This window comes from Prionailurus viverrinus, chromosome C1 (genome assembly GCF_022837055.1).
Source record: "Prionailurus viverrinus isolate Anna chromosome C1, UM_Priviv_1.0, whole genome shotgun sequence".
NCBI lineage: Eukaryota > Metazoa > Chordata > Mammalia > Carnivora > Felidae > Prionailurus > Prionailurus viverrinus.
This window is the reverse complement of record NC_062568.1, coordinates 159,277,405-159,302,820: the sequence shown is the minus strand read 5'-3', so window position 1 is coordinate 159,302,820 and position 25,416 is coordinate 159,277,405. Positions and strand designations below refer to the sequence as shown.

General features: G+C 38.7%; 1 protein-coding gene across 23 annotated transcripts in view; it reads left to right on the top strand.

Moving 5' to 3' along the window:
* Positions 1-24,581, top strand: part of SGIP1 (SH3GL interacting endocytic adaptor 1) — a 205,230-nt gene extending 180,649 nt beyond the window's left edge. For all 23 annotated transcript variants that reach the window (XM_047872939.1, XM_047872936.1, XM_047872935.1 and 20 more), the window contains 7 exons: positions 3,564-3,675; positions 11,948-12,103; positions 16,420-16,552; positions 20,730-20,932; positions 22,116-22,180; positions 22,758-22,922; positions 24,016-24,581. In XM_047872939.1, the coding sequence (XP_047728895.1) occupies positions 3,564-3,675; positions 11,948-12,103; positions 16,420-16,552; positions 20,730-20,932; positions 22,116-22,180; positions 22,758-22,922; positions 24,016-24,038 (857 nt within the window). In that variant the 3' untranslated portion in view covers positions 24,039-24,581. The remainder of the gene's footprint in view (positions 1-3,563; positions 3,676-11,947; positions 12,104-16,419; positions 16,553-20,729; positions 20,933-22,115; positions 22,181-22,757; positions 22,923-24,015) is intronic.
* The last annotated feature ends 835 nt before the right edge of the window (positions 24,582-25,416 follow it).

Genomic DNA, 25,416 nt, shown 5'->3' with positions numbered 1-25,416 from the left:
GTATTTTGACTGCTGTAACAAATTATCACAGACCAGGTGGCTTATAAACAATATATATTTACTTCACAGCATTCTGGAAGTTTATAAGTTCAAGATCAGGATGTCAGTGGCTGGGTCCTCTAGAGAGCCCTCTTCCGGGTTGCAGATTTCCAGTCTCGCTGTGTCCTCATGTGGTGGAAGGGAGAAGCTAGCACTCTGGGGCCTCTTTTATAAGGGCCTGAATCCCAATCACTAGTGCTCCGCCCTCATGACTGTAGCACCTGCCGAAGGCCCCACCTCCTAATATCATCACGTTGGGCATTAGATTTTCAACTTATGAATTGGGGGGGGGGGGGGGACACAAACATTCAGACCATAGTACCCCAGATGGCATTGTACACCATTATGCTGAAGAGCTTGGTCTTCAGCTTGTGGATAAGTGACCTGATTACCATCTGGTGAGCTTTAAAACTAGGCACTCAAACAAAAAGCAGTAAAGCCATCCTTTCTAGGGATCCATCTGTAACCCACCCACTGATGTAGTCCAGTCGGTGACCTGTTTAGAGCCCAGCCAGCAATAGACAATTGATGATCAACTCCATTCCCCAAATATTTTTTTCACATCGTCTTTCCACAAACCATAATTGTTTGATTAATTTTAACCTTGATATATAAGAATTCCACATTTGTTTTTGCTGATAGTTTTCTTCTCAGTTTCAGCCCAATATTCCAAAAGATCATTTTTAGCACCTTCAATGACTGTCATTATTCAAGACAACCTCTGTATTATCTTAAATTTTAATAATCATAAAAATTGCTAATCATTATTGAGGGCTTACTATGTACCAAGCACTGTGTTAAATGTTTTACTTCATTTTATCCTCTGATGGGCTTACAAAGTGGGTGTCATTATATTATCCCTGTCAAAGGTCATATAAATAACAAGTATGAGAAATAAGACTCAATCCCAAGTATGTCTATTGCCAAATCTCATGCTCTTAGGCACTATACTGTGTCATTTCTGAGCATCTCCCAGTTTTATCAGAGGCACTGAAGAGCCCAGACTAAGGAGAGAACTCTGGGATATTCCACTAGAGATTTCCTTTGCAACAGGTATAAAACCACTGATTCATGCTCACTGAATATTGTGACTCATCTACTAACCAGTTCACTTGGCAAGAGTATTATCCACCCAACTTTCACAATTTTATTCACAAGAATAGCATGGAAAACTATTAAATGCCTTGCAAAACTGAAAAACATTATGTCTACGACATTCCCTTTATCTGCTAACATCTGCATTGCTTGCCAATGTTATCGTTTTCTTTCTAAGAAGTCTCTTCACCTACATTTTTGCTTCTGTCCCTGAATTATCTGCCTCTCTATCACTGGAGCAATGGACACTCAATCCCCCTCATAGCCCCCCTATTTCTTTTTTTTTCCTAGTTCAAATACTTCAGAGGCCTCCCATCTTTTAGAGACAGTGTTCTTAACGTCTGTTTCAGGACTCCCAAGGGCTATTTCAAATTATATAAACGCTGTATATGGGTGCACTCTGCTTTGAGAAGCATCCATAGTTTTGTATTAAATTCTCAAAAAGTGATTATGATTTCAATGCCTATAAATCACCTATAAAATCAACAAATTTTCCTAAATAAACAAAGCTTTTCATGACCTAATTTCTAACCTCTGCCCAAACCTCATTTCCTCCCTTGTCTCCCCTTTCAATACCCACTGCATTCACACCCACTCACATGCAAACAGTGCCATACTTCCTGTGGTTTCTCAAAATGCTATATGTTTGCTCAGTTCCACACATATGTATATGCTGGGCCTTCTTCTTTCTCACCCTCGTGAGATCGTATTCACTGTCAAACTTCAGTTCCAACATCACTTTTTCAATGAAACCCTCCCTGACCTTTCCACTTGCTTTGTACATTTACCTAGAGAATATATGTAAAACACATAGTAAGTATGCAACAAATAACGGTGATGGAGGTAATGCTGGTAGTGAATATTGTTGATGATAATATTAGCCCACTGAACTGTAACTCCTTGAGGACAAAGATTATATGTAATTTGACTTTGAATCCCCAGAACCTACCATAGTGTCATATACATAGTAAATAGTAAGCACATGTTTGTTGATCAATTACCAAGTCCAAGATACAGAAAGCCAAGGGAAGATAGCACAAGAAGAGACTTGCATGAATGAGAATTGCCAGAGAAAACTTTATTGAGGAGGAAGATACACAAAGGGTAGGTTTTTTTTTTAACGTTTATTTATTTTTTAGAGACAGCATGAGAGGGGGTGGGGAGGGGGGGGGGGGGACAGAGGATCCAAAGTGGCCTCTGCACGGACAGCAGCCAGCCCGATGTGGAGCTTGAACTCAAGAACTGTGAGATCATGACCTGAGCTGAAGTCCGATGCTCAACCAGGCGCCCCAAAGGGTAGATTTTTTAATAGCCAGAGAAGATTACAGAAGTTACTGAAGGTAAAAGAAAAAAAGCATAATATGTAATCTGCTTTAGGGTGGGGAAGAATAAATGTGTTTTGTTTGATAAGAAGGAGAAGCAATGATCGCCAACACAATTAAATACTTTGTCATTACGAAAACTTTACTGTTCAGTACCATGCCTAGACAGCAAACAGCAAAAACAACAATGTTAAATTTTGCTCCTTTCAGAAACCTCAAGTTCTATCAAAACCATAAAAGAAAATGCTTCCTTTAGACAAACTATATGGTATAATGGGGGAAAACATGAGCTTTATAGGACAGCAAATCTAGGTTTGAATTTTAGGTTTGCCACTTAACTGTTACTTTGGGCAAGTCCCTTATCGCTTTGAGCTTTAATTTTCTCTTCTATACAATGGAAATCATAATGGTTATCCTAAAGGGCTTTTGTGGGATTCTTGTAAGGTATCTAGCACAGCACATGGTATATAGCAGGTCCTCAATAAACATGAGCAGCACTGTGACTGTTTATAGTGCAAATTGATGCATTTGTGTGTCTGTGTTAAGTCAAGGTGTACCTTATGGCATGTATGTTTTTGGACATGTAAACTTGAGCCTACTTGATCTGAAGTTAATTGGGCATTTCAAAACAGAAATAACCCAGGAAAGGACAATGTGTAACATGATACTCCATGGCCATTTGTCTCTTTAAAATAAAGAAACGCAAGAAGTTTTGAGTGTGTGGGCATTTGTGTAGGGTAAATGCTCAAATAAGAAGCTAGTAAGTTTTCTTTAGTAACTAACCTGCTGTACAAACTGTCATTCAAATACTGCCTTACGCTTTATTTAAAACACTGAAAACCCCCTCTGACTTTATTTTCTGCTTGGATTTTTTTCTGTAGAAAAATACACAATTGAATTAATTTCAAGTGTGTTTGTTTGTAAACCAGCCAAATATTTCCTTTTAAATACTTGAGCTCTATGTTAAATATACACACATGGTTCCTAGCACATTATGTGTTTTCAGTAATAGATTTCATCCTTTTATCCTTCAATGGACTTTTAGTTCCACACATATTAATATGTCTCCTATGTCCATAATAAATGAAAGTTTTCCATTTCATGCAGGTTCTTCCAGGGGACCCAGCCCCCTGACCATGGGAGCCCAGGACACCCTCCCCGTTGCAGCGGCATTTACAGAAACAGTCAATGCCTACTTCAAAGGAGCAGATCCAAGCAAGTAAGCCTGGGGCTTGGTCCACTGGATTCTCCAAACTCTATCCCATTCAGTGGGGGACACCCTAGTTATAACTATTTCATTCCTTATCCTAAAACCAGGAAAAAGAAATTGGTTAACAATAACAGCATACCTAGAATGGAGGAGAAAATTTAATTAGAAATATTAATTCATTGCTTTTTTAAAAACGTGCCAAAGGACCAATAATCTATTATCTTACTATCCAGAAATCTCTGGTTCAGTTTTGAATGCAAGTTATAGACAATCCTAACCCAACCACGTAGACAGTGAAAACACTTATTATCTCACAAAAGTAAATGTCTAGATCATGTCTTTATTGTCTTAGTTTGTAATGGATCTGAATCATTCACATATAAGCTGAAACATGGTGCATTGGAATGAGAACCTGGAACAAAACACATGGCTGTGTTCATAACACAGAGATTAGTAAGAAGACAGGTTATATGTTATCTATACGAAGTAAGGAGAAATTGGCCAAAAAAATTATAATCACGGCAAAGTAAACTCTTGAGAAAAATGCACCACTCTACTCTAATTCCATGAGCCTGATTTCACTTATTTCAGTACATACTGAAGGTGGACTTGACCCTAATACATATATAATATGATTAAATATTTTGCGTTTCTATAAGGAGTTCCATAGATAGAGTTCAGGAAGTTTATGGATTCCCTGAAAATTATACCATTTATCTTATGTGTGTGCATAGTGCGTTTGTTCATAGAGAGGATCACAGCATCCATCAATTTCACAAAAAGGTTTATGATCCAAAAAAAAAATTAAGAGTGATTATTAGTCTATACTGAAAACAAAAGACCAAAGTCAAACTGGCTTTCAAGTGTATCACTAACACAATTCCAGGTCTGAATGTGATGGGTAAACAAAGGACAAATAAATCTAAGTGAGGAAAGAATTGCTTTTTATTTTTTACTTATAAGGACCAGGACTTACAAAACCTTAGTATCCATGGAAATAAGAATTAGAAAAATAATAAATGTTAACACATGACCCTAGACTATTTATGAAAAATTTTGAAACAGCGATAATTAAGTATAATGAAAACTTGGATCTCCACATATATTTTAAGTGGGAATTTATATGAGTAATTGTGATTCCTCTTTACACTTCAGAAACACTAGTTTTTTTTTAAGTCTAAATCTAACAATATTATGCTGGGCAACATGATTAGTAACTCTACCTTAGGTGTTCTATCTAGCCAGCGGGATCTATCAACTTCCCTAAATGTTATGTCCTTTTCAACAACATTTAGATTTTCTTCTAGGCCCAGACTATTGTAGAAAAACAAACACTATGGACTCTGGTGTTTTAGTCCATTTGGGATGCTATAACAGAATACCATGGACTGAGCGGCTTCTGAACCACAGAAGCCTATTTCTCATAGTTCTTGGGGCTGGGAAGTCCCCAAGACTTCCCAAGATCAAGGCTCTAACAGATTCAGTATCTGACCAGAGCCAGCGGCGTCCTGATTCATAGTAACCTTAAATGGGGGTGGGGGAGGGAAGCTAGGGAGCTCTTCGGGGTCGCTTTTATAAAGGCACTGATCTCATTTATGAGGGCTCTACCCTCGTGACCTAATCACCTCCCAACAAGCACCGTCATATTGGAGATCAGATTTCAGTATATACATTTTGGAAGAACACAAATATTCAGCCTGTAGCACTCTGGTTTCCCCCATGTCTTCTCTCCTTCATCTTCAAAGCAGGATGGTAATTTGCCACATCCACATATCAATAGGAATTAAAAACTACTCTTACAGAGTATGCATTTGAACTGTTAGAGCACTTAAGCACCATGTGCTTAAGTTGTATACATACTTCATATACACATACTTGTATTTCTGTAGACTCTTCTTTGAACAATCTGTATAACTTTCTGTAATACCAGTTCTAAGGATTATACTTATTATTGACTGACCTACCTATACCTTAGAAAGCTCAGGCTCATCAGACTTGAGAAAAGTGGGAAAAACATACTTTAAAAGAATAAGAAAGACTAAAAAGTAGTCAGGAGAGATGTCTATACCAGCATGAAAAACACTGGGAATCACCCAAGAATGAATTCTCTTTTGTCTGCTTACTCATTGGCTTTCATTCATTAATTTATTCAGAGAGACCTAATTGGTGGTAGGAGAACTTCCATTTTTGCCCCCTAAAATCTGTTGTCAAAATATCACTCCTCTGCTCAAACCCCTCCTGTCTTGTTCAAAGCAAAACCCTAATGCTTTAGAATAGTCTATGAGGCTCTACATTATCTGTCCTTTGGGACCCTTCCCCCATTTCAGCTACCACCTCTTTGATCTTGTCTCCATCACTGGCGTTCTTACCCACTCCACTCTACCCACACTGGGTTTATGGCTGTTCTCTGCCATTTGGCCAACCTCGTCTGCATCTAAGGGTCTCAGCATTTGTTGCCCTTTCAGCCTGGGTGAAATCTTCTCCAGCTTCCTGGGTGATTGCCCCCACACCTCTTTCAGAATTCTTCAGCAGATTTATCAGAGCCCTTCTCTGTCCACCCTATGCAAATAGCAACATTTCTTCCTACCCACTGTCAGCTCTTTCTCCCAACCAACCTCACTTTCTTCCCCCCGTCCCCCATTGTCCTTCTCTCTAATTAACGTGCTGCATGTTTTCAGTGTCCACTGTCTGTCTCTTCCCCCACCAGAATGAGAAATGGGACTTTGAGCATTTTCTTCATTCTTATATCCTCAACACCTAAAGCAGGATCTGGCACAATTGTTGAATAAGTTGAGTTGAATGGCTCCCCTAGTACTTACAGAATGGCTGCTATGTGCCTGCCATTGTACTAGACAGGGGTTATATTGGTGATGAAGACAGTTGATTTGGAAAATAAGACTTGTGCATACATATAATACAAAGTCCATTGTAGAAGAAGTGTAGTTATGGTGCAAGGGGGGCTAAGAAGCTTTTAATAATCTTCCTTAAATCCTAAGGAGTGGTGTAGTAACCTACCAGTCACTTTGTAGGTCTGTGCCTATACCAGCTGGACTCTTCATCCTGTTTCAATTTGCCCAGCACGCTAGAGCACGTATGTGGGCAGGTGTGCACCTGTGATGCTGGTATCCATGACCTTGGCATTCCAGTGATGTGGCGCTTGAGCCAAAGCAATATTAGTGTTTTTCTTATGTCCTTCCAAATTAACTGAGTCTTTGACTCTTCAACAATTGCATATACTGAGTCTGTTTTCAATTATATTGCCATAAGTAGTTGCTGTATATATTGCATTATTGATAGATGGAAGATTCAATAATTTCATTGAAATTATGAGATCCGAAATTTATGAACAGATCATGAAATGACATCCTTCTAAATTTAATTTTAGCTCCAGGCAGTGAATCATTTTAATTGCTGCTCCTTTGTTATTCACTTTCAAAGAAACAACCCAAGTTCAAAACTTCTATCCTGGGGTGAGCAGGGGAGGAGGAGGAGGAAGTCAAACACAGCACCACATAGAGAAATGCTACAGAAAAGGCATGTGGACTTGCTTTTGCCTGTGGTTCCTTCTCATCCTGGACCCAAAGCCTTCCCCATTTGCTTTCAGACCATATATTGGAAACAGAAATCTACCACTTTAATTATTATATAGTATGATATATGATCCATTTGAGTATAGTTATACTCTTTCTTGGAGTATTCAGAACACCTGTAATAGGCATTTTGATACCCGGGTCTTTCTCGGTTGCTCATAGGCAGAGAACTCCTTGACTTCTGCTGTTGGCCGGGGAAATACATCTCCCATTATCTACTCCTATTTGAACAACCCAGGCACAAGGGGTTAAGTCTTTATTCCCCTGGAAATAAACATGTTTCTGTGTTATGTGCTCTCCTTCTCTTATCATCATATTTCAATTATTTATCTAAGTGTCTGCCTCCCCACTTAAACTGGAAGTTTGGGTGAAGACCACATCTGTCCTGTTTCTCCCTCCCCATTCTAGGGCACTACATAATAGCTGGTACACTGCATAGACACTCTCTATATGGATAATGTTAAGTGTATGAATTTATTTTAACATTTTATTGAGTTCCTACTCTGCACTAGATTCTGTGTAATTTGCCCCCAAGACATAGCGCTCGCTTTATAATCATGGGTAAGATATGTGCAAAAAAACCTACAAAACTGTTTTAAAAAAATCCGTACATCTATCCAAGGAACCTATACAGGAAAAACTAAGGAAGGCCGAATAAACAAACTATGAAGGAAGGCTTCAGAAAGGTCTGCCTTTGAACCGAGTCTTGAAACATGGAAAGGAGTTTGCCTAGTACCCAAACCAATGAAAGGGCAGACAGCTGCACATGCACAGAGGAGACTGTGGGCTTGGTTATCAAAGCAGTGCATGAAAGTCATGTTTATGTGAGCCTTGTACTTCTTATGACCTCACATATGTCACTCACACACTTCCTAACCAAAATTGGCCAGCATTTCTGTTGGATGGCTAACTTGGTACTGCCTGTGGCAATAGGGAGAACCCAGTTTAGAAGTCACTTAGCCAGGTGACCTTGAAATTTTGCCATTCTTGACAAATGTTTCATTTGTGGGGATTCTCATGATTTCGAATTTTGTTCATAACATGAGTTTGTTAATATTTCCATATTGCAGTATTTTCGATTTCCATAATTCAAGCTCATGTGTAATGTCGCCACATTGCATACTGATAAGAACAGTCGTTAAAGTTAAACAAATATTTTCCTTTAGTGAGTATGGGTTGAAAATATTCATTTTGTGTAGAAAATTTCAGATCTGGAAATAGATACTGGATGAATTAATAAGTCAGTAAAGTTCTGAATGGATGAATCACTAAATGAGCAAATAAATTATAAATCTGTGACAGTTGACATGCAGTACAGAAATGTAATATACATGAAGAAGCTTGGTGCTTCTTTTTTTTTTTAATTTTTTTTTAATGTTTATTTATTTTTGACAGAGAGAGAGAGACAGAGCATGAGTGGGGAAGGGTCAGAGAGAGAGGGAGACACAGAATCCCAAGCAGGCTCCAGGCTCCGAGCTGTCAGCACAGAACCCAACACTGGGCTCAAGCTCAGGAACTGCGAGATGATGACAAGAGCCAAAGTCGGTCTCAACCAACTGAGCTACCCAGGCTCCCCTTGAAGCTTGGTGCTTCTTACACTGGTTTATATTCGCTACTTCTTTCATCAGCCACGCGACACCATGAGCCCTTTGAAGACGGGGCTGTTTTGCTGATTTTTAAATGGCCTCCCCACTCAAAACAAACAAACAAACAAACATTACATGATTAGGAGTCAATAAATGTTTATTGACTAAATAATGCCACTGCCTCCCCTCGCTGACTGGCTTTCAAAAGAGAAACTTTATCCCTCACCAAGACACCACTTACACCTCATTTTGAGCAACCTGGAAAAGTCACTGAGCAGATCCCTTACCAATTGAAAAACATTTCAGCCACTGCTGCTGACAACAATGTACTGAGGGACAGTAGGTACTGAACTCTGATTTAACAAATGCTCTGACTAATTATTGTTTTCTTCTGAAGTCGTGAAATAGTATTTTGCACATCCACATGTTGAAAAGCATTGAGAATAGACTCAGCTTAAGGGGAAGTCTGGGCTCAGCCCCAGTAATTAATGCAAGGTTTATGTAGCTGAAATGCAGAAAGGGAAGACAGCAGACCTGATATCCAAAGTGGGGAATCGACAGTACTCTCCAGAAGAGATGGACGTGCAAACTGCCAGAAACCAAAAATTTCATCCAGAGCAATGCAGGGTTATGGATGACCATATCTGAATGAGGGGAGAGAAGGGGAACATGGCTACCTTAGGAAGCTTTCCTGCTTCCACCCTTCACCTCAACCTGGCCTTATACATAAGAGGCTGTAGCAATTCTTCCCATAAGCTATTTTAACTATGCACCAAAGGCCATCTCCCCTGAGACACATGTGTCTCAACAATCACAGTTACACAACATACAAAATGACTACGGGGCAAATGGCGCTCCCTGTGCTCAGATGTTGAGCAGAGTTTCCATCTATTAATCTCAATTTCCCTAGAAAGTACAGTCCTGAACTTAAAGTTATAGAACTAGTACAAGGGTAAGTTATCCAGATGTAAAGGGAAGTCGTAAAGAAGTTCACTCAGTTTAAATATTTACTGTTTCCTAAAGAAGAATAATCCTTTTGAGGTTTCTGCTTCTGGCCAAAGTGTTGTAACAGGGACCGATTTATCTCTTTACCTGAAAATGCCTTGAAAGTGGACAAAACATGTGAACAATGATTTGCCAGACCCTGGATCTCAGGTAAAGGACAGTGACCCCTGAGAGGTGAGGTGTGCCATATGAATGCCTAGCTTTCTTCCTTAAGTGTTTTCAGACATGATACGGAGGAAGCCCAGCACACTCCCAGCTGTTTACGAGGAGGTGTCTCACCGAGGCATACTCCACAGCAAACTGACTTGGGGGTGGCAGAGGAAGCTAATGGCCGCGTGGTGGGTACTGCAGGTCACCATGCACTGCAGAAGCTGGCTGTGGAGAAGGAAGGTGTGCACGTGACAGGAGACTGGAGCCAGAGAACCCACCTACATTGCAGGATCTGGGCACTGGGGCAGCCCAGACACATGCACTACAGGGGCCAGATGCTGGGGAAGCTGCCTGTACCACCAGGCACTATCAAAGCCACACGGGCTGCAGTACCCACACACTGGGGATGCCACATGCTCTGCAGAGGTCCCACACACAAGCTTCTGGCACTGCAAGAGCCTGGCACCGGGTATGCCCTAAGTACTGTGGAAGCCAGCCTAGCAAGTACCCAGGAACGGGGAAGGAAAAATCTCTTTTTCCTGCAATGTCTTTTTAGCGCCCTCTACTGACAAAATTTAACATAGTGCCTGCGGGCAAAGAAAAAGTATATACAAAGGGCTCAATAATTTTCTCAGTGCAGGCAATAAAGGGTGAATTGGAACTACATTGATTTTATATGGAAATCGACACCATGATTTTAAATTTCATACTGAAGTGCAAAGGGGCTACAGAAGCAAAAACAATTTTGAAAAAGAACAAAGTTGGTGGATTAATGCTACTTGATTTCAGTGTGATCCAGTGATTCTCCTCCTACATTTATTTGCCAAGAGATATGAGAGCATATGTCCATACAAAGACGTGTACAAACATATTCACCACAGCTTTATTTGTAATACTTAGAAACTGGAAAGAGTCCAAATGTTTTTCAACAAATTAATGGATTAAAAACAAAACAAAACAAAACCCCTGTGGGCTAGCCATATGCTACACAGCAATAAAAAGTCATGAACTATTGATGCATACACTACATAGATGAATCTCTAATTACAGAGTGGAAGAAGCCAGATGAAAAAATTACATACTTTATGATTCTGTTTACATGAAATTCTAGAATGTGCAAACTAATAGCAGTGTCAGAAAGCTATGTTAGCAATTGCTTAGGGATAAGGAGAAAAGCAGCAGAGAGGGATCACAGAAATGTGTGAGGCAACTCTTAGGGGTCCTGGGTATTTTCCTTAACTTGATTGCATGAGGGCTTCACAGGTATAAAATATATAAAAAATTATGGAAGGTTACACTATAAACGAGTGCCATTTATTGTATGTCAGTTGTGCCTCAGCAAAGCACTTTAAAAAAAAACAGTTAATCTTCCTTTCAAATTATTATCTTATGGTGCTAACTTGTATGACTGATTTTTACAGTTTCAACTGAATAGACATGGGATAAATATATAGTTAAATGGAAGCAAGGAGTTTACCTCTTCAGTACAGAAAAGAACATATTCAAGACATCAATCATGTTACTGAGAACTAAAATAAGACCCAGTCAATAGTGTGATAATGTTGTGCGTTTGATTTTATTATCTTCAAATATGTTGCCAAAGATTCAGAAATCAGAGACCAAAATAACCACCAAAATAGGTGGTTCTATTGTGAGGTGAACAGATAGACATTTCTACAGAAAGAGAAAGGCTGCATTTTTCTTACAGTTCAAAAGCACATTCAACAGATGGCGACTTTTTGGGATAAGTGTTAACACAAACCTTGCATTCTCAGGTCTTGGAAATGATTTAGTAGTTGACAGCGGAATTGTTTAAGAGCTTACCTTGTGTCTCTCCTGCTATTGTACTATTGTTACATAAATCATTTCTTTTTCCCAACTGTTTTGATTCACAGCTTATTGACCTGGGCTTCCTCTCTCTCTTTCCTCTCATGTGTTTTGATATGCCAGATGTATCGTGAAGATTACTGGAGAGATGGTGTTGTCTTTTCCTGCCGGCATCACCAGACACTTTGCCAACAATCCATCGCCAGCTGCTCTGACTTTTCGGGTGATAAATTTCAGCAGGTTAGAACACGTCCTGCCAAATCCCCAACTTCTCTGCTGGTAAATATATTTTGCACAAATTTTTTAGAGATGTGTGTCGCTTAGCACTGGATACTTAGATGAAGGATATACCTTAGCAAGAAAATAGCATGGTAGAGAAATTACCACTACTCAGATATGTTTGTAGATTCAACCCAGAAGTTTGCTACCTGTAAAAATCTTTTGTGTATAATCGTGTGTAGATGCTTATATGTATTCTAACGGCCAACCATCTCAAGGGGCTGAAGAGACATTTAGAGTAATAAAAGCTGTACCAGTGACAGTTTGTTTATTCATTGCCATCAGTAAACAATGGATGAGGAGAGTGGGAAATGAGCCCAATAAAAGGACTAAAATCCATTTGTTGTCTTAGCATCTTTTAAAGTCAAATGATATTTGAACTGTGAGCTCGTCTTCACATGAGCTTGAAAGTCTTTTTCGTGAAATACATAATTTTTCAGTAATGGTGATTGTTTTAATGGAACTGTACATGTATTCAAAGAAGCTAATGTGAATTTGTTTATATAAATATTCTATTCACATTTTCTAACTGTTAAATCTGAACATGGACCTATCATACCTACATGCATGTGGGTTCACACAAACATACACATGTATGGAGCTATTAAAAATGATCAACTATACAAGTTAATTACCGGCAATGAATGAGACAAAAAACTGTCATTCTTGACAGCTTCTTATCATTGAGTCCTGATATTTTACTCAAAAATCTCTCTCTAAAGTGGCCATTTTTTTCTCTTTACTGTGACCTCCCTGTCCAAGTGACCACTGTCATTTTCCTGGACCACTGAAAATGCTTTCCTTCTTCTCTTCCTGCATCCAAGCTTGCCCCCTTACTGTATTTTTTACACAACAGCTGAGTCACTTTCTGTGAGGTGAATCAGGCCATCCTCACGTATAATCCTCAAGTGGCTTTGCATTGCGTCTGTACCTGAATGCAAACTTGTTACCACTGCCTTTGAGACCTAGAGTCGGCTACCCTTGCCTGCCTCTCTGTTACCATTTCCCACCGTCCTGCCTCAGAATGCTGGTAGCTCCAGCCAGGCTTGCCAGGCTTAAGAACAGACTGGGATTTGTGTGCTTGTTTCCTCCGCCTCTGATACTATTTCTGTCCCTCTTCACCTGACCCTGACTCACTCTTCAGATTTCAGCTCTGCCTTGTCTCCTTGGACCATTCCACTCCTCTTCCACCCCCAACCCCCATTCTTGAACCAAATATGCCCTCTTGTTATTCCCTCTCAAGGTATCCTTTTCTTTCCCTTGTTGCTCTTGCTAGAATTAATAATTATATATCTATCTGTTTGTGTTTCTTCATTCATCCATCTCCCCCACTAGACTGTAAAATCCATGAGAGAACGGAACACATCTCTTAGTTCACCACCACATCGTCCGTACCTTCCACTACACCTGGCATCTAGTAAGGACTTAACTAACATTCGTTCAATGAATGAACAACTCAACTATCATTTAAAGAATTTAGTCAAGCTGGGTATTTATGTAGAAATAGCTAAAGGTTGTCGGTATTTGGAATTTAAGGACCAACATCGTTGCTTTCTTCACTGAGACTTGTTCACTCAGTGGTGACAAAACAGTCACAGATCTGTCAGGTGACTACCAAGATCACCTCCTCCTCTTTGGTCCTTGTGATGGTTTAACTGGCAAACTTGATTCCAGGTTTAAAAGTGTGGAAATATATGGTCATGCATTAAATGAAAAATAAACGTAAAGCAATCAAGACTGGAAATCAGAAGCTTGTTATTTCACTCTCCCTCTCTGTTTTTGACGTTCACATTGAGCCAGTTAATTTTATTTGTCAAGGTTCCTCCGTCTGAAATTAGGAGTTAGGTGCCATCATCTCACTGGTTTGTTTGTTAATAAGACGAGTATGGGTGTTACAGTTTTTGTTGCATTTTTAGGCCATTATGTGGCCAGGTTTTTAATCATATATGCAAGAGTTTTATACTTATATTAATATATCAGTCCTAGGAATTGAATTAAATAACACCCTGAGTATGTTTTTGCCTGACACAATATTATATAGACCCTTACCTTACTATTATTATCTGCTAAAACAAGAATAAAAAATACTCATTTGGACCTTATAAATTCTAAATATTTGATTATTGTGTCAGGGCTATGATTGGTAACTCATGGCCATGTAGCTTATGTGGGTTTGTTATGCGGGACTGCTCTAACATCACTACTACCAGCCCTAGTTTTTAAAAGGCAACATACGCGAGTATTTTTCTCGATCACAGTACAAGCCTTTTAACATCTATTGCCTTAGACCAGCCAATTCTCTCATTTATGTGTTCTGAAAGACTTCATTTAGGTTCACAGCTCGGCACCTGAACACCTTTGGGTTTGCAACCCATTGATTGACAGGGACCAAATTGAAGTTTACTTCTACTTTCCCATTACGAAAGGGGTTTGCTTGTAAAGAATATTCGGGAACAACCGTGAAGCCAATCATAAGACTAAAGAATTCTCAAGACTTCTTGAGCATTCAAGAATCGCCTCTCCAAGTAACTGGCATCTCTATCTGATTGACAAAGCTTTCTTGAATATTTATTAAAGCAAGTTCTCTGAGGAATTATCGTAGATATATGACTTAGCTTAATTTGTTATTAAACTTAGAAAATACATTTCTGTAAAAAAATAGTGTCATTGAAATTTTCCCAACTATTCAGATCTGCTTAGTACAAATTAATGACATGTTACTGGATATTCATTCTGTACCTCTATTTTGGTACAGTGGGAAAGTATGACCTACAGTATACTGACCTGGGCTGGAATCCTGACTGTTCTTATTAGCTGTTACCCATAAGCAAATCACTTAATTTCACTGACTCTCTATCACTCTTATCTCCATCCTCTGGGTAACTTGGATGCTCTTAGGTAATACAAGTTTAGACAGCCCTCATCAGCATCCTTAGCTCAGCTTACCCAGGGGCAATGTCTCAGGGGCCGGGAATCTTTTCCATCCACATCCTACATGCCCACAGTTGTAGAGCTTTGTTTTGTCCTCAACAACCTATACCAGGGCCCAGCAGAATTCACATGGGTCATGCTGAGACTGAGCCCCCCACAGCCACTCCCTCCTAACAGATCAGTAGCAATTTTAAAGCCCTGATGTTTTTTTGACTCATTCTCTTAATTTGTTTGACTTTTGGAGGCTGGATCATACCAACTTACTTCTGGCCTGCCTTCATCACTTTATTACTGTCATCCTTCTGTCTTCTTAACCTCTAATTTCCATTCAGTAAGTGAGTTGTATGTCAGGTTACTGAATTACTTGGGCCCTCAGTTTCCTTATTATGTGAAAGTGAACAGAGGCTGCTCACACTCTTGACTGATTCCATTTGTCATTGAGACAAGCATTTTCAAGATACATTGGGTGACTGACGTATAGAAAGACACCTGAGCAAAGCTAACAAATCTTTAAGAATACCAAATTCCTGGGGCACCTGGGTGGCTCAGTCAGTTGGGCAACTGACTTTGGCTCAGGTCATGATCTCACAGCTTGTGAGTTCGGGCCCCGCGTCGGGCTCTGTGCTGACAACTCGGAGCCTGGAGCCTGCTTCGGATTCTGTGTCTCCCTCTCTCTCTGCCCCACCCTTTCTTGCTCTCTGTCTCTCAAAACTGAATAAACATTAAAAAAAAAAAAGAATACCAAATTCCTGAATTCATCACGACTACATTTCTTTATTGTAACTACCATGATTATTATCATTTAAATTCCAAGACCATCTTGTAAGTGCAGTGACTATTTTCTGATCTGAATGCTCTCAGAAATGCTCTCAGATAAAATACCATGGTAGTTTTAGGATCACATTTTTCTCCTCAGTTGGAGATAAAGACTGTGTTTACATTTGGGCAAATATTTAACTCAGTAATTTCTGAGAAACTACTGTTCACGTCAATTAAAAAAAAAAATCAATGTACCCAGCTCCTTGGTTGCATTAACTGACTAATTCAGAGGAAACTGTGGTTATGTAGAAAGAGCTATTAAGTTTGGGTTAATAAATAATTCACTCTTTAAAGCAACCAGTTATCATCAGGATTGGTTGATATTTTTGGGCACTCACTGAAATTCGTAGCAATACAATCATACTTCCTTATGTGTATTAATCTCTTAACATAATACCATTCAGAACTGCAGTTGTACTAAAGCTATAGTACTGTTAGTAGTATGATCTCTATAGATTGTCATAGATGGATATAGAAATCAGATGACACTTTGCTAAGATGCTTCTTTGAATGGATAATATTTGTCACAAGATGCGACTCAACAATTTTTTTTCCCAACTGAATAGCGATAACACTCAAAATGATGCCAATACCAAGGAATTCTGGGTAAACATGCCAAATTTGATGACTCACTTAAAGAAAGTGTCGGAACAAAAACCCCAGGCTACATATTATAACGTGGACATGCTCAAGTATCAGGTAAGCCTATTCATACAGTCAGGGTCTCTCTTCCACATTATAATTGTGTAGTCTAATGTGCCTAACATTAAATAAAAGAAAAGAAAATAACATTCCTTTTAATCTAACTTAAAAGCTATAATTTATAAGAAAATAGAAGCTTAAAAGGCTACTTGGAGATTATAAAAATGAAGTTGCAAGAAATTTCAATAATTGAGATTGAATCCTATGAATTTTAAAGCCTGAGGGATTTTTCTTTTAAGTCTCCATCCTATTTGTCATTAAGTGAACCTAGAAAGCAGACAGAACTCACCTACTGCAACATGAGGTGGGTATAAAGTATTAAAGTGTAGGCAAGAAACTGAATTCTGGAATTAAGTCAGCTTCCTACTGGCCACTGACTTTAGACACTTAATTTCCCTGAACCCCTGTTTCCTCATCTGCAAATAAGGATAATAGTGATTCCTACCTAGATGTTTTTTTAAATTAATTAATTAATTTATTAATTAATTAATTAATTTTTATTTACATCTAAGTTAGCTAAAATATGGTACAATAATGATTTCAAGAGGAGAATTTAGTGATTCGTCACTTACACTTACCACCCAGTGCTCATCCCAACAAGTGTCGTCCTTAATGCCCTTTACCCATTTAGCCCATCCCCCCACCCAAAACCCCTCCAGAAAACCTCAGTTTGTTCTCTGTATTTAAGAGTCTCTTATGGTTAATCTCCCTTCCTGTTTTTATATTCTTTTTCCTTCCCTTCCCTTATGTTCCTCTGTTTCGTATCTTAAATTTCACGTATGAATGAAGTCATATGGTATTTGTCTTTCTCTGACTGACTAATTTCGCTTAGCATAATACCCTCTAGTTCCATCCACGTTGTTGCAAATAGTAAGATTTCATTCTTTTTGATCACCAAGTAATATTCCATTTTATGTATATATATATATATATATATGTGTGTGTGTGTGTGTGTGTGTGTGTGTATACACACATTCATCCATCGATGGACATTTGGGCTCTTTCCATAATTTGGCTATTGTCGATAGCGCTATTATAAACACTGGGTGCATGTGCCCCTTTGAAACAGCACTCTTATATCTTTTGGGTAATACCTAGTAGTGCAATTGCTGGGTCATAGGGTAGTTCTATTTTTAATTTTTTGAGGAACCTCCATACTGTTTTCCAGAGTGGCTGTACCAGTTTGCATTCCCACCAACAATGCAAAAGGGTTCCTCTTTCTCTGCATCCTTGCCAACATCTGTTGTTGCCTCAGTTGTTACTTTTAGTCATTTTGACAGGTGTGAGGGGGTATCTCATTGTGGTTTTGATTTGTATTTCCCTGATGAGTGATGTTGAGCATCTTTTCATGTGTTGGTTAGTCATCTGGATGTCTTCTTTGGAAAAGTGTCTATTCATGTCTTTTGCCTATTTCTTCACTGGATTATTTGTTTTTTGGGTGTTGAGTTTGGTAAGTTCTTTAAAGATTTTGGATACTAACCCTTTATCTGATATGTCATTTGCAAATATCTTCTCCCATTCTCTCGGTTGCCTTTTAGTTTTGCTGATTGTTTCCTTTGCTGTGCAGAAGCTTTTTATTTTGATGAGGTCCCAGTCTGAGGACTGTCTTTATTCCATTGGATATTCTTTCCTGATTTGTCAAAGATAGTTGGCCATATGTTTGTGGGTCCATTTCTGGGTCCTCTATTCTGATCCATTGATCTGAGTGTCTGGTTTTTGTGCCAGTACCATACTGTCTTGATGATTACAGCTTTGTAATACAGCTTGAGGTCCAGAACTGTGATGCTTCCAACTTTGGTTTTCTTTTTCAGGATTGCTTTGGCTGTTTGGGGTCTTTTCTGGTGCCATACAAATTTTTTTTCTGTGAAGAATGCTGGTGAAGCATTCTGTGAAGAATGCTGGTGTTATTTTGATAGGAATTGCACTGAATATGTAGATTGCTTTGGGTGGTGTAGACATTTTAACAATATTTGTTCTTCCGATCCATGAGCATGGAATGTTTTTCCACTTTTTTTGTGCATCTTCTTCATTTTCTTTCATAAGCTTTCTATAGTTTTCAGTGTATAGATTTTTCACCTCTTTGGTTAGGTGTATTCCTAGGTATTTTATTGTTTTTGGTGCAATTGTAAATTGATTTCTTTCTGCTGCTTCATTACTGGCATATAGAAATGCAGTTTCTGTATGTTGATTTTATATTCTGCGACTTTGCTGAATTCATGGATCAGTTCTAGCAGGCTATTCATGGAGTCTTTGAGTTTTCCACATAGAGTATCATGTCATCTGTGAAGAGTGAGAGTTTGACTTCCTCCTTGCTGATTTGGATGCCTTTTATTTCTTTGTGTTGTCTGATTTCTGAGGACTTCCAACACTATGCTGAATAACAGTCCTACCTAGATGTTTTATAGGTTGTTGTGAGGGATTAATAGCCTAATATATTTCAAAGTATTTGTAAAATATAAGTAGCCCTAGGCCTGCCGTTTTGTTTTAAAGTGAGCTCTGAGGAATCCCATTTGTTGTTTAGTTGTGGTCATACTGTTTTCCAACCATCCAAGGAATTGGGTGGGAATCACAGCAAGCATGTTGTGGGATTGCCTTAAAATCTCAGCATGTTTATTTTTTGGCCACCAGGAGCATCCAATCAAAAACACACCTGTACAAATTCAAAAAGCACTTGTCACTGGGTAGAGGAGCCACTGTGAAGTCAAGAACTACCACTGAGATAGAGGGCAGAAACAGGCAGGGAAGGGTCAGTCTGCTGTGCTTTTGATTTACCTTATATAACACATTTTCAAAGCATAGTTCATTTGCAGAGGCTTGTGCTGCTAAAAATATTTCAAGTATAAAAACTTATAATAGTTATCTAACTAAAGTTGTCATTGAAAGCCATGTCTGTCATTTTATAAAAGAACCCATATCTGGGCTTGTTTCTGTAGCAACCACTGCTGCCTTCTGAGCTCAACCTGCCCTCAGGCCCCTTCCCCATGGTGTCCCTATGTGTGAGCAATGCTAGGCCAATAGCCAGCTGTTTATAGTCTTTAAAATTGGCAAAACTCATACTCCACACAAAAAAACTGGAAGGGCATGGAACGCCTGGGTGGCTCAGTTGGTTTAGCGTCCAATTTTTGATTTAGGTTCAGGTCATGATCTCACTGTTAGTGAGACAGCCCCATGTTGGGCTCTGCTTGGGATTCTCTGCCTCCCTCTCTCTGCCCCACACCAGCTCACACACGCACACTCTCTCTCTCTCTAAATAAACTTAAAAACAAAAACGACTGCAAGGGCATAGACGTCACCCACACAGACCCTGCAGTATATGTATGTGTGCTGGTTAAAGAAGTCTCCTAGAGTACCATCACAGTGAACAATCGAGACATAATAACATTGTGAACTCACTGTGGACCCAGAAATCAAGTTGGTATTTTTGTCTTTAGATAAGACAATATTGTCGATTCTGCAAATGTGGCTTTTCCTTGGTCAAATTCATCGTTGATTCTAGCTAGAATTGGCAGGAGACGGTAGAATGTACCCATTCTAATTAGAGGACCTGGGTTCAAGTCCTCACTCTGGCAGATACCAAAGGAATAATAATAATCTGCTTTGTCTAACTGGCTGGTATGTTGTGAAGAGAAAGTACGAGAGTATCAGCAGGTAATCTGTGTGAAAACACTAATGCTTTTACTAAGTGCTAGGCACTATGCTGACTGTTTCACATAAAATATCTTCGATTTTCCTGACAACTCTAGGGGTGGATATTATTATTATAATTCCCCTTTGGCAGATGAAGAAATAACTAAGGCTCAGAGAGGTTTAGTGACTGGTCCAAGATCCGCTTGTAAGTAACAGTCAGAACTCAGATCCAAGACTAACTCCTTGGCCTCAGCTCCTAACCAGCTCCTAAACACCTCCCTAACTGACCTAAAGTGCATTGTAAACTCTAAAGTGCTATGGAGATTTTATGTTTTTAACCTATAACAATTTACCTGTAGCACCCATCTCTCTTTCACAGGGCACCCTTCACAGTGATAATTTATTGAGGGCCCATTTGTAAACAGCACTGACAACATTGTGACATTTTATAGCTAAGAGTATTCCCATGGGAGATAGTCAGAGCTTCTAGCTTTGTCTCAGATTAGTGGTCGAGTCTTAAATATTCTCTTTGCTATCGTTTGGCAAGGTGTCTGCCCAGGGCATTCAGTCCACACCCCTGAACCTGGCAGTGAACTGGCGGTGTGAGCCGGCAAGCACTGACCTGCGCATAGATTACAAATACAATACGGATGCAATGACAACTGCGGTGGCCCTCAACAACGTGCAGTTCCTGGTCCCCATAGATGGAGGGGTAACCAAGCTCCAGGCCGTTCTCCCACCAGCAGTCTGGTAAGGAGACCCCAGTCCCCTTCCTCTTTATCAATGGGCTCTTTCTGGGCAAAGGGATCACAGACTTCTTAGCATTTGTGTTTCCTACAGGAGGAGATCACATCAGGCCTATGTGTCAGGGTTCAGAGCAGGAAACAGCAACCATTCTGTTCTGTTATTTTAAGCAGAAAATGATTTAACACAGGGATTCAGATGCTCACACAATGGTGGAAGTGCTAGAGGAATAAGCTTTAGGCTGGATCTCCAAGAATGTTTCCCAGAACACTGCAGAACTGGCCTGCCAGGGAAGCTGCTACCTCAGCCACAACCAAGAAGCATAGATACCAGGAAGCTGCTCATGGAGCCATTGAATTCAAGAACTCACTGCTGCCATGTGGATCCAAGGATAAGAAAGTTCCTACCGGCACTGCCTTAACTACTTCTCAACACTCACAGAACTGGAGCCTGGGCTGTATGGAGCACTTTGTTAGAAGACCCCCACATCTCAGTTGGGTTACTGGCCAGCAGAAAACAGCCACGAAAGTGGCAGGAGAATGGCCTCTGCCTCCCTTCTATCCTCCAAATCTCAAGCAGTGCATGTAATTGGTAGACCCTAACATGCATCTAGGACCCTAACTACAGGGGTGTCTAAGAAATGTAGGGTTTTGTTTTATAGCCTTCTGAGCTATAAAAAGACACCACTAGAGAAGGTATGGGAACAGATACTGAATAGACACTGCGTATCGATAACAGTTGTTAAAAAGAACTTGTTCTCTTAGAAAAAATTACTCTAGTTTTTCCATGTGATTCTTAGAAGCAAAAAGGAGAACATTAAAAAGAAAGTCAGCCATATGATAGCTCCAACTTAAGTTATCTGGATTAATTGGTTAACATTTCTCATCTGTGTTTTCAGTAGCTGTGTCAAATAACTGCCTGTCTTCTACATGTTTTCCTATCTGACAGTGTTGTGGCTAGTTACAATAAGGAACAGAAAAAAGAGAGAATTATAGATGGATGGATAGATGGATGCATGGATGGATGGATGGATGCATAGATAGGTACGTAGGTAGATAGATAAAGCATAAATTGTAGTTAACATTTTCAAGATTCATTTTTTTAAGTTAGCACTATCTAGAAAAAATATGGCATCCATTAGACAAAAACCTTTGCCTATGCAAAAGCCTTTTACCTATTTTATTTTTAGGAATGCTGAACAACAGAGAATATTGTGGAAGATTCCTGATATTTCTCAGAAGTCAGAAAATGGAGGTAATGTCATTGTAGGCTTATTTTAATTAATATTTAAGGCTGAAATAACTTTCAGGTATTAGAAAACTATTAGCAAAAATACACTTAGATTGAAAACAGGCAAAATATTTCACTTCACTTTGGTATATACTTATTTCAACCAATAAAAGCAAATAATTCCTGCATGAATCCTCTACTTCCCCTTTTCTGTCCACCCCCACATCAAACAGACTATTCTTCAGAGAAGAGCTTTTCATGAGACATGTTTTCATTTTGTATCAGATCTCAACTCTCTGCTAGTCTAGGTATTTCTTACTTTCTTGTGATACTAATCATAGCTTGGAAAATACATTGCCTTCCAAGTATCATGCTCCCAAATTTTGGAGTACCATTTGGCTGAGTTACACTTTCATCAGTGTGCAAAAAGGAGTTCCTTATAATATTTCATGATTAATTTCATTCATTACCATTTTGTCACTGAAACATATACTATTGTCTAGGAAGTTAGATTGTGTATGTTAACTTTTGAATACAATTTCCCAAACTATATCCATCATGTTGTGTTGACTGTTATCTTGTAATGATACTCTTTTCTTAGGGGTGGGTTCTTTATTGGCAAGATTTCAGTTATCTGAAGGCCCAAGCAAACCTTCCCCATTGGTTGTGCAGTTCACAAGTGAAGGAAGCACCCTTTCTGGTTGTGACATTGAACTTGTTGGAGCAGGGTATCGGTTTTCACTTATCAAGAAAAGATTTGCTGCAGGTAAGTGGGTATCCTGTGAGTTTCATTTGCAAATATAGTGTTGCCGTAGCTACTCTTTCTTAAGAAGGAATGGTGTCTGATTTGCTCATCTTCTTTCTTTTCCTCTTCCCCACTCCCAATCCCCATTTCTCATCCCAGTTAGAAAGCAAACCAATTATAGAATGAGGTAAAAATGGGATAATAAACTGGAAATCAGAAATTAGAAAGGCCCTGACTATTTATCATGCCTCTGGTTCTGTTTCTTATGCAGGGATGACCAGTCATTCCCATTATATACATGTATACACTACGGTTAATGGAGTAAATCCTACTTTTACATATATATATATATATATATATACACACATATACATATATATATATATATATGGGCAAACAAAAAAATATATATATATGGGCAAACAAAAAATATATATATATATGGGCAAACAAAATAAATGCTATTTGCCTTTGAATTTACCTCTTAACTGAAAACTTTTTCTCTAACAGGACTTCATAGGTTTTAGACTTTTTAGGCATAGCTGAGATCTGAGAAGATCTATCTTTCACTTTAATATAAGTACCCTTAAAGAATCTAGGCCAGGTATCAGCAATGGTTGCCCATGAGCTGCAATGGCCGTGAGACAGGTTTTTGGCATATATAATAGTTGGTTGGCAAAGGAGTCCCCAATACTAGGATGATTATACTTATCCATGACTTGCTGGGATAACAAGATATCAATGACTTGCTGGTTTTTATGCCTGCTATACTCGTGTAATTATCAGTTATAGCCCTTTCACTGTCAAAAATGACCCAGGTTATATGGTTACTATTCCTGTAACAAGTTGGGTTCCCACATCCGGGAACAAATCCTCCACCCTATCCTAAAACCTAAACCTCTGCAAAGGATTCATTCACGGAAATGTGAAAAGACAACTTGCTGGGTTGGGAAATTGAAAACTTAAAAAATTGCACATATTTGATACTAGTATTGCTCTCCTCAAGATGCAGCGATTAGCTTCTAGTGGTAGGGCAGGAAGAATAAAAATGTTGCCCCCATATAATAATCACGTTATGGAAGGTAACCTGTTGATATGTTGTTTTGTTTTGCAGGAAAATACTTGGCAGATAACTAATAAAATCATATTCAAGGATTTGGAGGATTCATATAATGGAGAACTGTTGTATGAGAAACAGGTTTTAATTTTGGTTTGATGAAAACAAACCAAAATCTGCACTCGGGATATATCTGCTGGAAATGTCAGTGATTTTCAGCAATGATTTCCCTCACACAATACCATGGTGACCAGTCTTACAGTATTTACTTCTAGGTGTAATATTGTTAATGGTTTTAAAATGTAATTATTGTATTTGTAAATTGTACTCATTCCAGTAAGGCCGTTAGACACTTGAGTTTTAGCATTTTACCATTCCTGAAATGGATGTAATTTCAACTGTGGTATGTAAATTTAATAGTAGTACTGTTGAATGGCACAATGCTTACAGAGGTAGATTGCATTTTGTCAATATATAAAATTTAAATATAATATTGATAGCTGTCATAAAGGGGGTGCCACATACAAAGAAAATTAAGTGGAACCAGGAAAAAAAAAACTTCCTTTTCTTCAATCCTTAGTATGTTTTACTCTAGTGCTAAATAAAAATTCTATCTTCAAATATTTAGTGGGTTAAATTCAGAAACTATTTCAGAAAAAAAAATTCTAAAGTTACAGCATATTCAAGAAAAGCATTAATTACCACTTTTTAAAAAGCTTTTTTTTCAAACTGCAAATTTCATAAAAATGCAAACTGTGTAAACAGGACCTCTTATTTTTATAACTTGTGTAAAAAGGGAAAGCAATTCATATTTAAAGTTTAAGTATATGAAATTCTAACCAAGAGTAGAGAAGATGTTCAAGTCTTAACCTTGCCCCCCTCTCTCTACAGTTTAGCAAATGTGGAGATTTGCTGAATAATATCAGACTAAAGCCAAAATTGTGATTTTAAAATTTCAAAACTTTCCATAGGTGAACTGGTTAACAGCTTTTGCACAATTACTCTGAACAGAGTCGCTCCCATCTAGCATGGAGAATGGTCACATATCTTTCTCTTTACCTACAGGAATCAAAACACTAAGATTGAAATCTCAGAAAAAAAAAATTTAGTTCCCTATTTAAGTCCAGAAGGAAAATTTTAATCATCATCATTTATATCATTTGGGAAGGAAAAAAAAAAGCTTTATAAATGAGATTATGAGATTCTATCCACATTATTGTACAATAAATTTCCTTTTGGCTAAGATTCATCATATGTAACTAACTATAAATCGTTGCCACTCTTAGGGAACCAGGAAGAGAGTTATCAAAAATTTATGTCATGATTTCATTGTTGCAAGGTGTGATTAAAACTGTAATTACTCAGTCTAGCCTCACACTGGGGGGATTCAGAATGGAGAAGCACTTCTTCAGGGGTGGGTCACAGTTGTAAAACCTCCCTCCTCTACCATCTGAAAAT